Here is an 18,699-nt window from a genome sequence, read left to right on the forward strand (position 1 = left end):
CAATATATATGTGATGATCTTTATTGGATAAAAATTAATAAATTTTATTTATTAATTTACATATATAGACGATGAATATGTAGATTTGATCATTGAACTGATTCAATTAAAATATCTTATTAATTATCATTTCATTAAATTGGCAATAGAATTTTTTCAAGAAAAAATGTAATGATTTTCTTCCTTTGACCTATTTTTCACTTGTCTAGGGCTTGTTCGCCTTGGCCCCATATTCATTGGCCTAATCAACTCAATTCTCATAATAAATGGACTTTATTTTTTTAGTTACACTCACTGGTGTATTAAAAAAAAATAGTCAGTAATTATACGTTAGTTCGCTCATACTAAAAAATAAGTATACGTACGTTAGCAAATCTCAAACATTTTCCAACATATACATTTATTTTAGTACAAGTGTGTAAACAAATTATATTATTGGTGTATTTTAAAATAATTTCTTGTTATAACTTTCTAATGTACTCACACAAGTTAAATATATATATATATATATATATATATATATATATTAAAAAAACACAATAGTTTGTGGGTCAACCTATTGTTAACCAAGTGACTTCAATGACTTGATGAATTGATTTACTTTAAAAAGGTTTTATGCTCAATCTTTAATCGCGAAGAGATCAATTCTCAAAAAATAGATGTAGAAAGAAAGCTCAAGCCCTTAACAATTCTAATTAACATAATAAAGCATAAGCAATAAAAATAATGGATTAGTAATAGAAGAAAGTGCACTAGAATTAAGCAATAAAAATAATGAATTAGTAATAGAAGAAAGTGCACTAGAATTCATAATGATTCTGTTAACTTGAACTACGTTTAACCCTTAAGCTTTGCTCGAGAGTGTTTCACTAAATCAAAGTATTACATAATAACAAGCCTTTTACACTTAAGATCACCCAACTTGCGAAGCCCCTTTCAATGACTCTCAAATTGAAGCCTCCAAGGTGAACAACCTTTGAATTCAAAAGAAAAATACAAAAGTCGTTTATCACTTGCATAATGAAGATAGTATAACTTGAAGCTCCAAGAACACTTTCTTTCTCAACCAAGCATAGACTCAAAGAATACCTGATGATCAAATATTCCATCTGGCCTGGTTACTTTCTTACAAAATAACTTTAAAAATCTTAAAAGAAAAAACTATTCAGGAGTGTTAAGTGTTAACAACCTCAATTCACCAAAAAATTAAAAAAAGTGTTAACAGCTTCATATATATATATATATATATATATATATATATATATATATATATATATATATATATATATATATATATATTAGAAAACCCTCATATCTTTTTTATTCCCTTTTTTTTGTTAAATATTTTCTTCACCCAATACCGGACACGGCAATGAATGACACGAGACTAATATACTGCAAGCGGCCCAGCTTCATCAGCGTGGCCCAGTCTCCCCCTCCCACCTCTCCTTAATTATAGAAATTTAAATTATTTAGCAAGTTTAATCATGACAAAAAATATTATTTTTTTATAAATATTTTTATCATTTAATTAATACAAAGGTTTATGTTTAAAAGCTTACATTTCTCCATTCAAAAGCATATATGCAAATATCAAATCATCAAGTGAGATCGATCTATCAGAGAAATATAGTTAGATTGAATTTATTTGCATTCTTCTTGAAGCAAAATAATTATGGGAATGGGACCATTTAGACTTGGTCCCTGGACCAGGAAGAAAGTTTATCACTTTTTTTTAGGTGTTTTAAGAGAAAGACAAAACTAAACACCATTTTCTAAAAAATAATGAAACCAAAAGGATACGTATTCTATCATATGGAGGAAGAGATGAGATAAGCACTTATATAGTCCTATAATTGCCTATTTTTTTAATTGTATATCTTCTCGGAACCAATCGGATATAGCGTTTTGACAATCATCCCATGTGATTTCAATATTAATGCAAAATGGGTGGCTATATTTTTAGGCTCTAAAGGTCAACTTGCTAATGCATGCACCATTATAATTATATACATCCAATCAGTTACTAAAAAGAAGCAGAATATTAGAAAGAAACAAGTAGCCATATATAATTAAATCTAATGAATCAATTTTGTCTCATGCAGAACCTGTCAAACGCCATAGCAAAATCCATGAAAAAGAAGCAGCAACAGCAGCAAACTAATCAATTTATAGGCGATAAAGAAATTAATTATATCCTTTAGCTTTTATTATTCCCACATGATTATTTCTTTATATAGAGGGTTTCTACAAAAATTAGTGCTTAAAATTTCCAAGTTATTCATCTAGACATAAGATGTCCAATAGCATGACCTTTGATTTGTTTCAGTACTCATTTTATGATTAAGTTAGGCTTTGAATGCATGTAGGAGTCATTAAACGGTCACTCATTATTGGAAAAGGAGCAACCAAATGTAGTGGTCGATTCTGGACTATTTATGGCTTTGTTTATGGAGAAGCATGACAATTCTGAAATGGTTATGTAACCTGACACGTAACATATTAAATATTTTTTCTGAACAAAAATTTAGATGGATTGAATCTCCATCTCAACAAGTTTAAAAAACACTTATTAATTATTTATCAACAAATCTTCATATTGACAATGAAAATTAAACTCATTATATATGCATGAAACTAAATATTAATCATTATCATCGATCTCAGAATTATATTTTACCAATTTCGATCTTCTTCCAGCATCTCATGCCCCAACCCAAATCCAAGGCAAAATCTAGCCCACTCCTTCAATTATTCACATTGTGTGGTCACTATGTTAAAAGACTGATAATCATGAGAAAAATAGAATATGTTAAAATTTCACAATAAATTAATAAAAATAATATCTAACCTTAAACGTGAGGGGAGACACCTAAATAATAATCCTCCTGTAATTATAACAGTAGACAAATATGTAGAGCTCGCAGCAATGTCAGCAACAGCATAGGATGGCAAAGGTTCACAACACACATCCATACAGTGAAAGGTGCATGGTGTTACACACTGTGCACTAAGCTGAGTCATATCATAAAAACCTATTTCAATCACCAATAAACTATATATACATATTAAAATTTGCTGTGTCGGGGAATATCAACAACCCTCAAATATCTTGCACCTCACACCTCAAATCCTCGTGTTTGGAGGTCTTATTAAAGAATAACATACTCTCTCAATCTCATGTAGTATTGTTCAGGTTGATGTCTTTGGAGCCAAATGTATTAATTTCTTGTGTATTAAATATATAATTTTAAAAATTATATAATTTTATGTTAAAATAATAAGATTGAAAATAGTTGAACCCAACTTAATTAACTTGAATTGATGGAAAAAAATTTTAAGCTCAAAGCTTGATTTTAAGCTTGCGACACAACTTGGTTTAACTTGTTATTTCAATTCTGATGATGATCAAATTTTGATTATGCTATATTTATTTTATGTAAAAAAAATTATATATAAATTTGGTTCATGATACATGTAATTCATCGATTTTCCTATTTTATTTTTAAATCTCTAATGCAATTGTGAGTCTTAGTATTTTTTTTTTTGGGTGCAATTGTGAGCCTTAGTGATAATGAACTCGAGTTTGTCTCATCTTAATAGCATCTAGATAAAAATATTTAAAGTATATGTTGTTTAGGTTATCAAGTTCATCAATTTCAAAATTTTAATATCCAAATTAAAACCCGACTTGAACAACTCGAGTTCTAAAAAATTTAATTTGATTCGAATTGTGAATTAATTTAATCCACCCTGTTTTGTTTTGTCTTTGGTTTAAATTAGGTTAATTAGTCGAGTTATTTGAGTTGATTTCAACCCATAATCACTCTTAAATTATTAACACTTTCTTTTCTTACAAGTCAAACTTGAAATTTAATTGTTTGAGTATAACTTGATTCAACTCATTTTTAGTTCTAATACGATTTGAAAACGTGGAATGCTTTCGAAAAAGAGGTTCATCGATGCAGATGTTGATCAGTAATTTCACAAAGAGGACAGGAAAAAATATATTGATTCTTAGATATATGAAACGACCGAAAAATGAAATAAAATTCTCGGTGGCAAATTATTGGATATAATATATATGAATCCCCGTCGTACACTTTATCTGAACTTTAATACTTCAAATCAGCGTTTCAAATCAAATAGTACTGATAGAGGAAACACAACAATAATCGTGGCTAATTTTGCTACATCTTAATAACATCTAATCATCTACCAAAGCAATCCACGCATGATCGACTTCTACTAATTATATATTCTGCTTATCTTTTTTTGTGTAGAAGACAAGCAGTGCCCTACTCCTATTGACATTAAATTGTGTAATAGAACAGTTGAATCTCATTTTTAGATAAGTTTTACGTGTATATATAATGATCATTTGTAACAAATTTTACTTGACAAAACTATCTGGTCATATATATACTTTGGCTAAATGTTCATATTACATAGTCAAAAATATAGTTACAATATTCCATGCATGGCATATTAATATTTGTTCATGTGACTGGATAGATCAGTCTATGATAGGAGATATATTTGCAGGTATATATATGTATCAGTTCCGTGCTTACGCTCTCGAGCCAATAAATAATCTGCTCTGGTATTATTGTCACTTTTGAGAATTCCCCAACCTCGAGAGAGTGAGACCTAGCTACAAGAGTTTAAACCGAAATCCAGAATTGACAAATGACTACTTTTAATTTGCTATAGATTCTATATTGGTTATGCTTATTTAGCGGATCCCTAAGTTGAAACATATATATGATTTTTGTTCGGGTTTATATTAATGAATTATGAGTTTGGCTATTGTTTGATTTTTTTTATCATGAAATTAGTGAAAAATATCAATTAATTAATTTTATTGGTGATTATTTTCCATTGAAAAACTTAATTGGTTATTTTTAGTAGAATTTTCTTTTAAACATGTTTTTTTATTTATTTTCAAAACTTGAATTTGAGATCTTACTAATAAGACTAAACCACTCTAACCAACAACTTATCAACTTGTTGATATTCACATTATACTTTAAAGCTTTTATTAGTTTCATAATAATTTACTTAATTTGCAAAAATCCAATTAAAGAATATTCAAGAAATTTGATTTTAAACCATGAATATGAAACCCATCAAAAATTATAATTTTTAATAAATTTCAATTAATAATATAACATATGTTTAAAAAATGTTAGAAAATGTGTTATTAACATTTCTCTAATTAATTAATATATAGGAGAGTTCCCATCAAAATTTTAGGGTATGATTCGTTCTATTAATAGGACAAAACCACATATAAAAAATCAATAACCTAATTAATGCATGCAGCTTGAACTATAACTCATGAAGACTTGGTATTATAGGTGAAAATAGAATTAATTAACTTATACATGACTTGGTATTATAGGCTCGTTAAGAAAATTAAAGTTCCTATTAATTGTTAGTTGTTATTCATGAGTTAGTTTGATGTTGAATATTTGTAAAGAAATAATGTTTTTACCTTTAATTTATGGTTCTTTTTGTAGGAATTGTATATATTTTTTGTTTAGTGTGATTTTATAGAGTAGATACTCCAATTTTATGAATTAATGTTGAATCCAACTCAGTTTTAGGCTAAAGAAGAGAAGGTTCAAGTAGCTGATGACTCGCTCAACGAGATAGATCCGCTCAGTGAGTGACATCTGCTTAGCGAGGTATACAGCTCGCTTAGCAGATGGGAAAACCCTAGAAGAGGATAAGCCAGAGATGTGCTCGCCCAACGCACAGTCAGCCCGCCCAACGAGGACGTTGTCTCTTCTCGCGCTCAGCGCGTCCTATCTCGCTAAGCCAAAATTCACTTACTCTCGCTTAGCGAGCCAGCAAGCCTTCAGATGATGAAAGGTCCAAGAGCCTTTAAAACACTGAAGTTAACAGAAATAAGAGAGTTTAGAGAGCGCATGTTTTGGAAGTACAGAAGACAGAAAGAGAGCAGCAGAGAGAGCTTAGGTTAGAAGGAGTGAAGTATAGGGTAAAGGTTGTAGGAGACATCCTCAATCATCTTTTTCCATTTTCTTTCACCCAAAGCTATTCCTTCCTTGTATTGTGAGATTGCATTGCTTGTAATGGAAGGCTAAACCTCTTTGTTGGAGAGTTCTGTTGAAAAATCTTGATGTAATACTCTTACTATCTATTTAATGTTATTTTTATGTGTTCATTGCTTCTATCTATGCTTATTTTACATGCTTGTGGCTTGATCACCCATTTGTATGCATAGTTCGGATTTTTAGCATTAGGAATTGCTTTAAAGCCTTATAACTTGGTAAAGTAAGCTAAAAATTTGTATGTCTAGGAATGGAATGCAGTGATCTAGTTCATATTATGTTGTAAGCTTAATGTAACTCTTTTAGACTAAGTTTGTTAAGGAATCAAGGACGAAGTTTAAATATAATTAGGCTCATTCACTAGAGGGATCTTGATTTGAGTAGTTTCTTAGCATAAGAACACTAGGATAACGTTAAATAGAGAAAAATAGATATTAAACATCAAGAGAAATTCAGTAGAACGACCCAACGCTTTTTACTTGATAGTTTTCATCTTCATAATTTAGATATTTAGTTTATGTGCAAATAGATTTTAGTCCAGAATCTAAATTGATATTTACTCTGCTTTTAATCCATACAAATGTTTGCACACTAAATGTACAATGTCTGGGAGAAACAAATTCCGTGAGAATATGATACTCAATCTTATCGTTTTATATACTACTTATGTGAATCGATACATTTGCTGACCACCCAAACATTAACATAGCCATAAATACAAGTTTTTATCTTTTAGGATTTCAGATATGTTCAATTGAAATACGGAGATAAATCTAGCACTCCTAGCCTTTAAATGTTGCTATTTCTCTTTGTGCCCACATTTTATGTTAATTAATATTTTATTAATATCTTTTGTAATTAAATTATTTTTATAAGTTAAAATTAACTTACCTAGAGCAATTTTTAGAAAAATTAGATGAGAAGATAGATGAGAAGATGAGAAAATTTTTTATAAGTTAAAATTATCTTTTGTAAATTAATTTTAACGACTTATAAAAGAAATTTAATTTTTTAATTTTTCTCCTGATATACTTGTTAAAAAAATATTTAAACTGCCTCTATTCCTAAGTTCAATTTTAAATTCACTTGTCTTAATTTTGATTTAACTTATTTAATCCTGGGAGTCATGTAAGGTGGTTTGGTGGTTGGGAAGGATCACATAAGGATTGGAGTAATAAGGATGATATGAATTTGAATTTTCTCACTAACATAATATATTAATTACTAACATTTTCTTATAAAAATAAAAAATATTTAACTTAAGATAAATTATACAAAATAGTGATGAATTTAGAAATTTTAAGTTGTAACAACGATACTTTTATACATAAATTTGTGGGAAAATATTCATATTAATTATGATTTTTTTGTATTTTAAATTAGGGAGATAATTTATAATTATACATATCTATTATATTGATAATTATTAAAAAATATTCTGGGGATAGCTGCCCACAAAATGTGCCAAGTGTGGAGTCATATACATTTGATAAAATTTATTTCGTAAAATTATTATCTTTAATTATAATTTGTTGAAATAGATGGTGTTTAATAGTTAGCATATTTTTCTGTGTTCTCAGATATAAGCAAATAAGTAAGTTCCAGTTAATAAAAAATGTAGTTAATAATATTTAATTATACGAATCTCATTAACTTTTTTTATAATATATACTATTACTGTTGTGAAACTTGACATAAAAAAATAAGAGAGAGTGATTAAAATTAAATCTCAATCAAACAAAGGCTATTTTGGGAATAATAATCTTATTAAATAAGACAAAATTAATAAAAAATTGTTAAGAACACATTATTTCAAAGACACCTTCTTTAATAAAAATTAAAAATTAGAAAAGATAATCGTTAAATACGTACAACATGAGACTCAACATATTTTTATCCTATTCAATAAATTTCAATCAATTAAAAGTAATTGTGTTCAAAATAGTATATAAGAGAGAATATCGTTAATATTTCTCTTTAAATTTAGTTATATTTGAGCCAACACACAAGTGATTTTTTTTTTTGTTTATATTCAATACTGGAGGAAGTATAGAAGAAACCTTGGCAGCAATACATGAGATTATGGAATAGTTTGTGAATTGTCAGGTGTGTGCCATATCAGTAAACTCATCAACAACTCTGTAGTTAAGGAATGCTTCAAGCCATATCCAATGTCTTATCTGTATGGATATATGCTTTAATTAGTTAATCAAATTTGATGTTTCCTCTAAAAAATTTCTTTCAAAAGTCCTTCAACTCAAAAATTCCAAATCCCTCATGCTACAAACTAATGTGACTTTACCACCAATTGATGTCATTATAACAAACTAGAACAACTGAACGTAGCAATGATTTCAAATACTACTATTGTTATATGCTATTGTCACTTTTCCGTTCGGGACTTGACTCCACCAAAAAAATTGTTGTGGCCGCTAGCTCAATTAATTAAATGAGTTCACATCCGATGGTAAATTCATCAACCACACTAATGATGCTTGAGCATGAATTAATTTTGTTGATCATATCATACCTAATACCGAAATCCACACTCTTCCATTTTTTTCCCCAAAGCATTACATGAGCGATGCACCTACAACACTCATTTGCAACTTAAAGGATTAATTTCTTTAATTTTGTTTACTAAAAGAAAAAAGTATTTTCCCACCTAAAAGTCATGAGACTAATTTTTCGAAACACAGATATTACCAAAATAAATTTTATTTCTCCTAACAAAGTCTTCTCTATATGCATAAATAAATAATTGAACTTTGAACTTTTAGCAACATATTTAAGGAATCCCACCCAATATAACAATTGTGTTAGACTTTGGTTGCAACTTAAAGGATATGACCACTGTTTTGCTAATAATATGCTATAGTTGATATAACTGAATTGGCGTATATAAGTGAGACAATTTTCACTTATAAACTAACTTTTGAGAATAACTGACCTGTTAAATATAGTTATTTGCTCTTCAAATAATAAACTGACCTGTCTCTTATGTTATATTCATATGAAAGAAAATTAAAAAAAATATATAATCAATCAGATGCTTTTTTTTTCATTTAGTTGTAGAAAAAAAAAAAAGAAAAAAAGTCTTAAAATATGCATTTAGATTTAACTTTATCTTAAAAATTAATTTGATGAAAATTATTTTTCACTTATCTAATCTATCTTGACATTATCTCTAATCATAATCATGAGACTCATAAAAAAATTTCAATTTTCTCTTCAATTTCAAACCTCTTTTTGGGATTCATTTCAAACTTATCCTTAGCATCACACTTTCTATCCACCGCACGAAACAGACCATAAAAGGTAGAGGCAAATCCCACGAGTGAATGAACCAAAGCCCGACCAATCAATGCTATCTAAGGCCAAGCATGTCGTAAAGTGAGCCTTAATTTGGACAAAAAGTAGAGCACTAGATCTCACAAAATTCATACCTAGCCTAGTGTGAAGGTCAAGTTCATCAGGTTACCGTGCTGTACCGCTGAAAGTGAAGCCATCGATCGCCAAGGAAAATTCGATGTTTAATGCCTATTTTGCCCAATATGGAATTTTCTGAGTGCTACTATAGTCATACATAAGGATTGATATGCAATAGGCAATAACACAAAAAGCAAATTATAGGGTAGAAATAACAGTCTATGAAACAAAAAATATAAGTAACCATGATCCAAACGTCACCATATGAGAGATAAGGATGCTTTTCTATTAAGCTCAATTGCCTTGTTAAGAGGATTGAGCCTCAAGTCCAATCCAAAACATTGTACGTACAATAAAGAACTTTATTTTGGGAGAGATAAAAGCGATTTGTGTAGTCTAAGATGAAGATTTGATATAAATTTTAAGAACTCAAAACACAGAACTAAAAACAAGTTTAAAATATTAAAAAATTGGACACTTAGTATCTGTTTGGATTACAGTGTAAAAAGTGAAGTTTGATTGAACATTGTAAACTTAAATTTAGTTAAAAGTAGGTTTAATGTAATGACTTGATTTTAATGATTTAAGTTTAGAGTTTTCTATGTTCAACAGAAAAACAATAAATTAAAGAAGTAACTTTAGAGTAAATCTCAATTTGGATGAAAGTCACTGTTAAAAGAATTTACCAAACATGCAGGTGCAACTTGTCGTAGAAATGAATCTGAGTTTGGGTGTCCAAATGACCAAACACCAAACGAAATACACTCTTAAAATTTGCGATCGAACAAGTCTTACTCTAAATACACTTGGTAATATTCTTATGTAAATATTAAACCTTGAAATTATTAGCTGAGGTACTTGGGATCAGTAATTAATTAGTCTTTGAATAGTAGACCTCACAAAGGACAAGCATAGAGAGGGCAAGGCATGATGTGATCGCGTGGAGGGTAAGGCTATGATAAGAGTAAGGCTGTTTGGGGAGGAGGGGCCTCCAAGGGCTGGTCTCCAAACTGCACCCAAAGAACGGACCACAAAAGGACTTCTCATGTGGATCTGATTCATTTGTTTTTTTATTAAACATGTGATTTATTTCTTATGTTATTGACCGACAGAATCAAGAGTGTTCTAATAATTCAATGAAAGAGAGATATAAATTAAATTTAAAAGAAACTGAAATGCAAATAGTGCAGACAATTCAAAGAGCATTTGTGCTAATAGATATTCTAGTTCTGGCTGACTTAAGTGTAGGCTCCAAGCAACCATTTGAGATTAATTTTTGTTTATTAATTATGTGCCAAATTTTTTGGCTTAATAAAGGGACTCCACTGAACCTTTCTTCACCCCATCATAAAGCAGTGTGCAAGATATTTCCATCGGTATCGATTCACCTTTTTTTGTTGTGTTTTACTTTTGCTTGTTTCTTCATAAGTCACTTCTATCTTGTACTACATTTGCTTGACTGTTTTGAATTTAGATTTTTTTTCTTCCAAATCATTTCAGAATAACAACACGATACAAAATATTCTTGATTTTTGCATTTTTTTTTTCATGTCTACGTCTTTGAATCACTTTTCATCCTTCTCCCCCTTCTTTTTCATCTACCATATTTTGGAATAGTTGGAGCCTTCTCTAAATCAACACAGCCTGCTAAAAGCTTGTGATCAATGATCTATATGAATAAATTCTTTCTATTAAGCATTATTTGTCCTATCAAAGTACGATGGCCAATTGAGATGGACTTACCCTTCAATGATAGTTTTTTTTTTTTGGATCAACCAAAAGTATTATATATGGGTACCAGAGATACCATAAATAATTACATAGAGAACTCCAGTAGTTAGAAAACATTTATCCTCAATGAAAAGACTAAATCTACCCTTCAATGATAGTTGAATAATTGAATTCGTCAAATTTCCAACTAGGATCAACTTCTTGATGAGCTGTTAGCCTTCTAAATTAGAATAAGTTCTGAAGCCAAATGACAAAATCAAGTGAAAATGAATTGCATGTTCTATAGGTTCGGTGAGAGAGAATTTTAAAATGGAAACACAAATACTGCAGAGAATTCAAAAGATAAAGGAAAAGAGAATTGCACTAACATATTTAACGTAGTTAGCCACATGTTACCCTAGTCTAGTTCCCAAGTAAGTATTTGAGATTTTTTTATGTGTTGAATTTTCACTAGTACAAAAAGATTTTTCTTACATGGATTATTTTTTACTTTCTACTTTAACTCATAGGGAGATGTGTAATTAGTCGATATAAAAAGTAAGTACTTTCTGAATTGATTTCAAAACTCATAAAAGTATTTTTTTATATATATATATAGATTGATTTTAATTATAATTGATATAGAAAATATAATTTTTTTATAAGTTGTGACTAAATCCGATATAAAAGTTCTTATTTCTACATGCATTATAGATATCACCGATGTGAAAACACCATTTTATTAAACAATTATATTTTGTACATCATGCAATATACAACATTACAATTCGAAAACTACAGGAAAAAGGAAATTAAAAAACATGAATAATAATTTCATTCCATTAGATATAAATAAATGATACACCTTGTGTGTATGTACTTGTGTGCGCGTCACATAAATATATATCTCAAAATATATAAATAAATTTTTTGTATTGCAATGACTTAACTGAATGTATACAAATTTTCTATTACACTAACTAGAAAGAAAGATTGATTCGATGGTTAAGAAGAAAGAAAAAAAAAAGTTCACATGTTCTATTTCTTTCTGTTAATAAAAAATTAGCAAATAAATCATTAACATTTATTGTTAAAAAAAAAAACTAAAACTAAATAAAGTGAAAATAATGTAAATGTTTAAAAGAAAAAAATATATTCGTCAAATAGCTTATGGAATTTTTTCCTTCCACAGACAACAATAAAAGGGACCATAAATTTTCTGTTTTCTAGTTACATGGACTAAATGCGAGAAATTTAACTGCCAATTCTTTTTTGTTTTTCTTGGATAAAATAATTTTAACTAAAAAATTATGTAAAAAATGAATTAAAATACTAATATTCAGCAGTTTTAAAAGCTAATTTAAATCATATATATTGTACTCATAATTAATTTTAATGTATTACTTTAAAGAAAATGTGACAGTGATTATGCAATTAGATTCTTATTATTATTTTTACTCAGAGGGGCTCAAGACCCAAATCAGAAAACCCTTCACTCTAACAAAGACATGCACCAAGAGCAATTGACACATGAAAATTCACAGATCGAAACCATGATATTTGGAGACCAAATGCTTTGCTAATCCATCTGTTACTATTATCTCCCCTGAACACATTCTGGTACCTAAGATTCCAAGCCATATTCATGAACCTCCTGGTATCACTAATTAATTATAATTAGCTAGCTAGCTTGCACACTTATGACAAGATGTGACTCCATGATCCATAACCAATTAGTTGCATTTTTTGAATTTTTGTTAATAATATTTCAATGGAATTAGCTTGTTGGTCCTATATAATTATTCTTATCTCAAATAATTCAAGGTGAAGAGTATGTATCTCAAAGAACGTATTGTCGTTAGTTGTATGATTAACCTTCTACGTGACGTGATGATGTTTATGCATGCACTATAGACGGGTTCGGTGCTTCGGTTCTTCCCTTTGTTATCATAAATTTTATAGTTTCTACACCATCATGTATTAATTATTGCCTTAAGTTTTTTCTTTCTTTCCTCTGAGAACATGTGTAATCGTCCATTGAAAATTTCAAGTAATGATTCAAGTAGCTGACATCAAAAGGATGAATGGGTATAGCGGAAGATCTTCAAATTAATTTTTTCATGGAAGACATTGAGATTTGAGATCCATTCCACTCCCAATGAATGTATATATTTGTCAGTTTCCAGAAGAAAATAATATGTGTTGTTTGCAGCTTTTAGCAAAGTCATGGTTGAGTAGTGAAAAGATCGATAGAGTAGTATTATTTTCTAAAGATATTTTTTTAGAATACTTAGACCAAAATTATTGAAAATTACTAAATTAAGTAGTTAAAATTCTTACTTAGTAATAAAATAAATTTCAAAATATAGTCATTCAACTTCTTACTTAATTAATTAGTAATAGGTTTCACTCATAGTTTTATAATTTTTAATAAATTTGATACTAAATAAGTTTAAAAGTGTTAGAACTCAAAAAGTATTAGTACTAATATTATGAGATATATATATATATATATATATATATATATATATCTTTTATTTGGCATGGTAGCTTAATTGAGGTAAAGAGTTTCAATTGATACTTTCTCAAAAGATTTATTTCTCTATGGTGTTTAAAGGGTTTTGATCCACTTATTGTTGTCATTGTTTCTCTAGACATTATGGAGGATAGACAGTTAACTAGTTTTTGGTATAACAATCTGGTAAACTATCTACTAAGCACTTATGTTAGTGATAAATTACATGTGAAAGTGTGAAACCACTTGTAGGGTTAGGATAATTTCTGGTGGAAATTGAAAAGTGTCATATTATCAGTGCTCAAAACGTGCAACTAGAGTTATGATTCTATTTAAGTTAATTAAAAGGGGTGTGTGTGAATAAAGAATACATTACAAGAAACTATAGGAGTTTTGTATTCTAATCCAAATTAGCTATGAAAATCACATACTTAAACTCGACATATGATTTGAGATTAGAGCCTCAGTTGAAACATCGTCTAGCCGCTAATTTTTAGCTTGACTTGATTTCCAAAGTGTTCCATCTTAAATATATTTTACATCATCTTGCTTGGAGTGTCTAATTATATTTTTGTTGCAAACCCTAGGAAGAGAATTCTTACTCCGAGTGTCATATTTAGAGATATACAATGAGGTAAATGATAGAATATCGTTGGTTCCATCCTTTTTGTGTTGAACATGGTCTAGTACTTGCCTTAAATTTTCATCTTGTCTCTATCACAATGTGGCATTGATTGTCATCTTGTTGCTTGTTATATTATCTTTGTGTATTAATGTTTGTTTTAATAAAGAGATTTTTGTTGTTTCTTCTTGGTATCAGGTGATAAATGATTTACTTGATGCAATTGAACAAAATTTGCGAGTTGCAGAAGATACACAAGTTTCTTATATTCTTACTATTTCTTATCTAAATTAAAATCTTTTTAGAGTACTTGGTTCACTATTTCTATTCTATCGATAAATGATGAGTCTCTTGCTCTGTTTTTATTTGGCTTTTTATAAACAAATGCTAATATTTCCAATCATCTTGGAATATGGAGTGCCAGTATTATCCATGAACTTTAATTTAAAATTATTTTGGTGATCATTGATGATAAATTGGTTCCAGGTGAATTCTAATTTTGGTGTGATCTTTTTCAGTTTTCATTTTGAAAGTGCTTATATATACTTTGAATTCCTCTCTCGACAGATTGAATATGAGAGTTAGAAATTAAAGATTCTTTTACAGTGTCATCAGATCTATTTCATGACGTTAAACATAAAAAATCATCTAGTAGATGGAATGAAGAGTTCTCCCCAGCTAGCAGTATTGTTAGTGAATCAACACAAGCTGGTGAACTAATCAGTAGAACAAAATTAACATGGAAAACTCGTCATCCTTTCTCTATAATAGTATATGTTATTTTTTTTAATATTTTATATTACATTACTCAATTTTTGTTTTCAATAAAGTTCTCCCAAAGCTGGCATGGTATTAAAATTGTTAATTGAGACTGGTAATTGAATTGTTGGGTGGGATGACAACGTCTGATCAAAAGGATCTTCTTGTTGAACAAGTCAAAATGCTAGTTGGAGATATTGCTTCAATACCAACACTCTGAAGCACTTGATGGAGCAATCTGTACGTGACCTTGAAGGCTCCAAAAATCAGGTATTTTGCCTTGTTTACAAACAACGTCACACTAAAATGTGTTGGTGTAAAAGCAATAAGAAATTAGTAATCAGTAACTTCCTCCCCAATCTTTTTATTTATGTCAATACAGATGTCTCCAAATACATGTTTGCAGTTCCTATAATGTCAATCAAGTTTGTTTGACGTGTTTATTGAGGCCAAACAATATAGTGCAAGTGTTGTGATTGCTTTTACATTTACAGTTTTCATTATTGAAATGCTTGTATTTTTTATTCATATTTTTCTTTCAAAATGCTCTCTTAATTACAGATTGAGAACTTGGAACATGATATCCAACAAAAAAGGAAGCAAATGACACTTTTTAAGATGATTAATCTAATGTGTATAATTTATTTTGTCACCCTTACATGATATTTCTCTTCGGTTTGTAAACTTTTGTATAAATTTATTATATATATTGTTAGTTTTTTTTCTCCAAAATTTTTTCTTACATTTTTTATCTTCATTATGGTTTTAATTTTTTAGTTTAAAATACAATTTTTTTTTATCACATTATGCAGTACGTGTAACATTTTTCTCTTCTTATCTCTAGCCTTAGGATGAGTGTATAGAGCCGAAAAAGATGTGAGATATGAAGACAACCTTTTTTTCTAATATAAAAATGTATAGATAGGGATCGAAGGCAAGAAAAGTTTTAGTACTCACTTGAAAAGCCAGGCCGAACTGTTTAGTACCTGTTCTCTTCTCTTCTCTTCTCATCCCAGTCTCACTTTGCCTCGCGTCTCTCAGTATGGGTTCTGGTTGGAGAAGGGCCTTTTGCACTAGCGACCCAGATAATTCCACAATACGCACCAAACACAGAACCCAAAGCCCTACTCCTTCCCCCAGAAGCTGCGTCAGCCTCGGCTTTCTCTCTTCAACAATCACAGAATTATCATCAAATAGCAGTCCCAAATTTCAAACCAAAACCAATACTTCAAATTCAAATTCTCCTCTCTCTCCTAAGCTCAACCTCTCCCTCTTCAGAAACAGTTTCAAATTCAGAGTAAGTAATTCAACCTAATCCTCCTTTTCATTTTTAATTATCACAACACTAATTTTTTTAAAACATAATAACAGAATAATTGTGGAATCTGTTCGAATAGCGTGAAGACAGGGCAGGGAACTGCCATTTACACTGCAGAGTGCGGTCACGCGTTTCACTTCCCATGCGTCGTTTCCGTTTCCCATGCACGCACCAACGTCTGCCCCGTATGCGACGCCACGTGGAACGACGTGCCGCTTCTGCAAAACAACGCCGAGAAACAAAATCAACCGATTCATCATCATCGTTCCGATTCTGTCTCCTCCTACGATGACGACGAGCCTCTTCCTTCTCCTCTCACATGCTCCGCACAAATCGCTCCAATCCCCGAAGATGAAGAAAACGACGACGTATCCGAGTTCCCTGGCTTTTTCGTCGATCCAAAGCCTCAATCCTCGTTGAGACAAAACGACGGTGGTGATTCGAGGAGCGTTCGAGTGAAGCTGATGCCGGAGTGCGCGGTCATATCAGTTTCGCAAAGCCACGAAACACGTGCTTTGGTTTTAAGAGTGAAAGCTCCACCGGTGCTGTCGCCGCCGCGATGGCGGCGGCCTCCGATGGATCTCGTGACGGTGCTTGACGTTGGAAACAGCATGAGCGGCGCGAAACTTCACATGCTAAAGCGCGCGATGCGGTTGGTTATATCTTCTCTCGGCGCGGCTGACCGGCTCGCCGTCGTGGCTTCCGCGGCTGATTCCAAACGGTTGCTACCGCTGCGGAGAATGACAGCTCAGGGACAACGCGCGGCTCGGCGCGTCGTAGATAGGCTCGTGTGTGGCCATGGAAACAGCGTTGGTGAAGAAGCAATGAACATAGCCGCGAAGGTTCTCGAAGATCGGAGAGAGAGAAACACTCTCGCTAAGATTTTGCTCTTATCAGACGGTCACGATAACGCCAACAACAAAAATCAACGGAGATTCTTAAGCCACGTGTCTTCTTCCATCCGGTTCGATTGTATCAAAGTTCCGGTTCTTTCGTATGGCTTCGAGACGAAGAGAACCGGCTTAATGCACGAACCGTTAGAGGATGATTTTGCATTATACGTTGATAGAACATTGAGTGTGGCGGTGCATGATTTGAGAATTCAGCTTGGTTTCTCGGCGCCGGCGGAAATCCGAGCCGTTTATTCATGCAGCGGGGGACCCACTGCGCTGAGTACTAGCGCGGCTCGGCTTGGTGATTTATACGCCGAAGAAGAGAAGGAATTGTTAGTAGAGGTTAGAGTGCCCACGTCAGCATTGGGGACCCACCACGTGATGACATTGCGGTGTGTTAATATTAACAAAGACCCTGTGTCTCAAGAGTTTGTATACGGTGCGGAACATGTGTTTACGGTGGTGCCGCCGCCTAAGAGTATTCCAATTTGTGGCGGTAGGGTGGAGCGGCTTAGAAATGTGTTTATTACGAGCCGAGCCGTAGCCGAGTCGCGGAGGCTGGCTAAGCACAACGATTTTTCGAGTGCTCATCATTTGCTTTCTTCGGCTCGGGCGCTTTTGGCTCAGCTTGGCTCGGCTGAGGAATACGTGCGTGGCTTGGAAGCCGAGCTTGTGGAGCTTCAGTGGCAGAAGCAGCAGCAACGGGTTGAGAGGGAGGCGAGGTGGGTGGATGAGAGTGGTGAGGTTTTAACGCCGACGTCGGCTTGGAGAGCCGCTGAGAAGCTGGCTAAAATGGCTAGGATGAAGAAGTCCTTGAACAAAGTGAGCGACTTGCACGGCTTCGAGAATGCTAGGTTTTAATAATGCTTAGTTGTAATTTGTATTTTTATAAAAAGAAAATGTAGGTTCCCGAAAATGTATAAAATAAAATAAAAGTATGGAATTGTAGTTACTGGTTACAGATAGGTTGCTTAATGGAATGGGGACAGGTAGGTATAAGAGGGCGTTATGCCCTTTTCTTCATGCATAGGAAGATTACTAGAAGAAAGGGTGGAGAATGTTATGTGTATAATACTCTACTCCTGTTCCTGTAGAGCAAGTTTACGTTAAGAGTTTTTAATTGCACGGATCAACACAAAAGTAGTACTACTTGGTTAATTTTGATTAATCGATTTTTTTTTATATACTTCATCGGTTCTTATTTATATATAAGACATAAATTTAAAATAATATTTATTTCTTTTTAGAGGATTGTTATTTGGTGGTACGAGATGAAAGAATATGAATCAACGTGGCACATGTAAAAAAGGTAAAAACAGAAATCATCATGGATGAGATAAAAAGCATAATTTAATAAAGTAACAGAATATGAAAGA

The 18,699-nt window shown here is 31.5% G+C and overlaps 1 protein-coding gene across 1 annotated transcript; it reads left to right on the plus strand.

The window, feature by feature from the left end:
- The first annotated feature begins 16,037 nt into the window (after positions 1-16,037).
- On the plus strand, positions 16,038-18,456 carry LOC100819417 (E3 ubiquitin-protein ligase WAV3). The gene is made up of 2 exons (XM_003519166.5): positions 16,038-16,409; positions 16,484-18,456. The coding sequence occupies exons 1-2, from the start codon at positions 16,155-16,157 to the stop codon at positions 18,182-18,184; spliced, it is 1,956 nt and encodes a 651-aa protein (XP_003519214.1). The 5' UTR covers positions 16,038-16,154; the 3' UTR covers positions 18,185-18,456.
- The last annotated feature ends 243 nt before the right edge of the window (positions 18,457-18,699 follow it).

The sequence above is a fragment of the Glycine max genome, chromosome 2 (assembly GCF_000004515.6).
Source record: "Glycine max cultivar Williams 82 chromosome 2, Glycine_max_v4.0, whole genome shotgun sequence".
NCBI classification, from domain to species: Eukaryota; Viridiplantae; Streptophyta; class Magnoliopsida; order Fabales; family Fabaceae; genus Glycine; species Glycine max.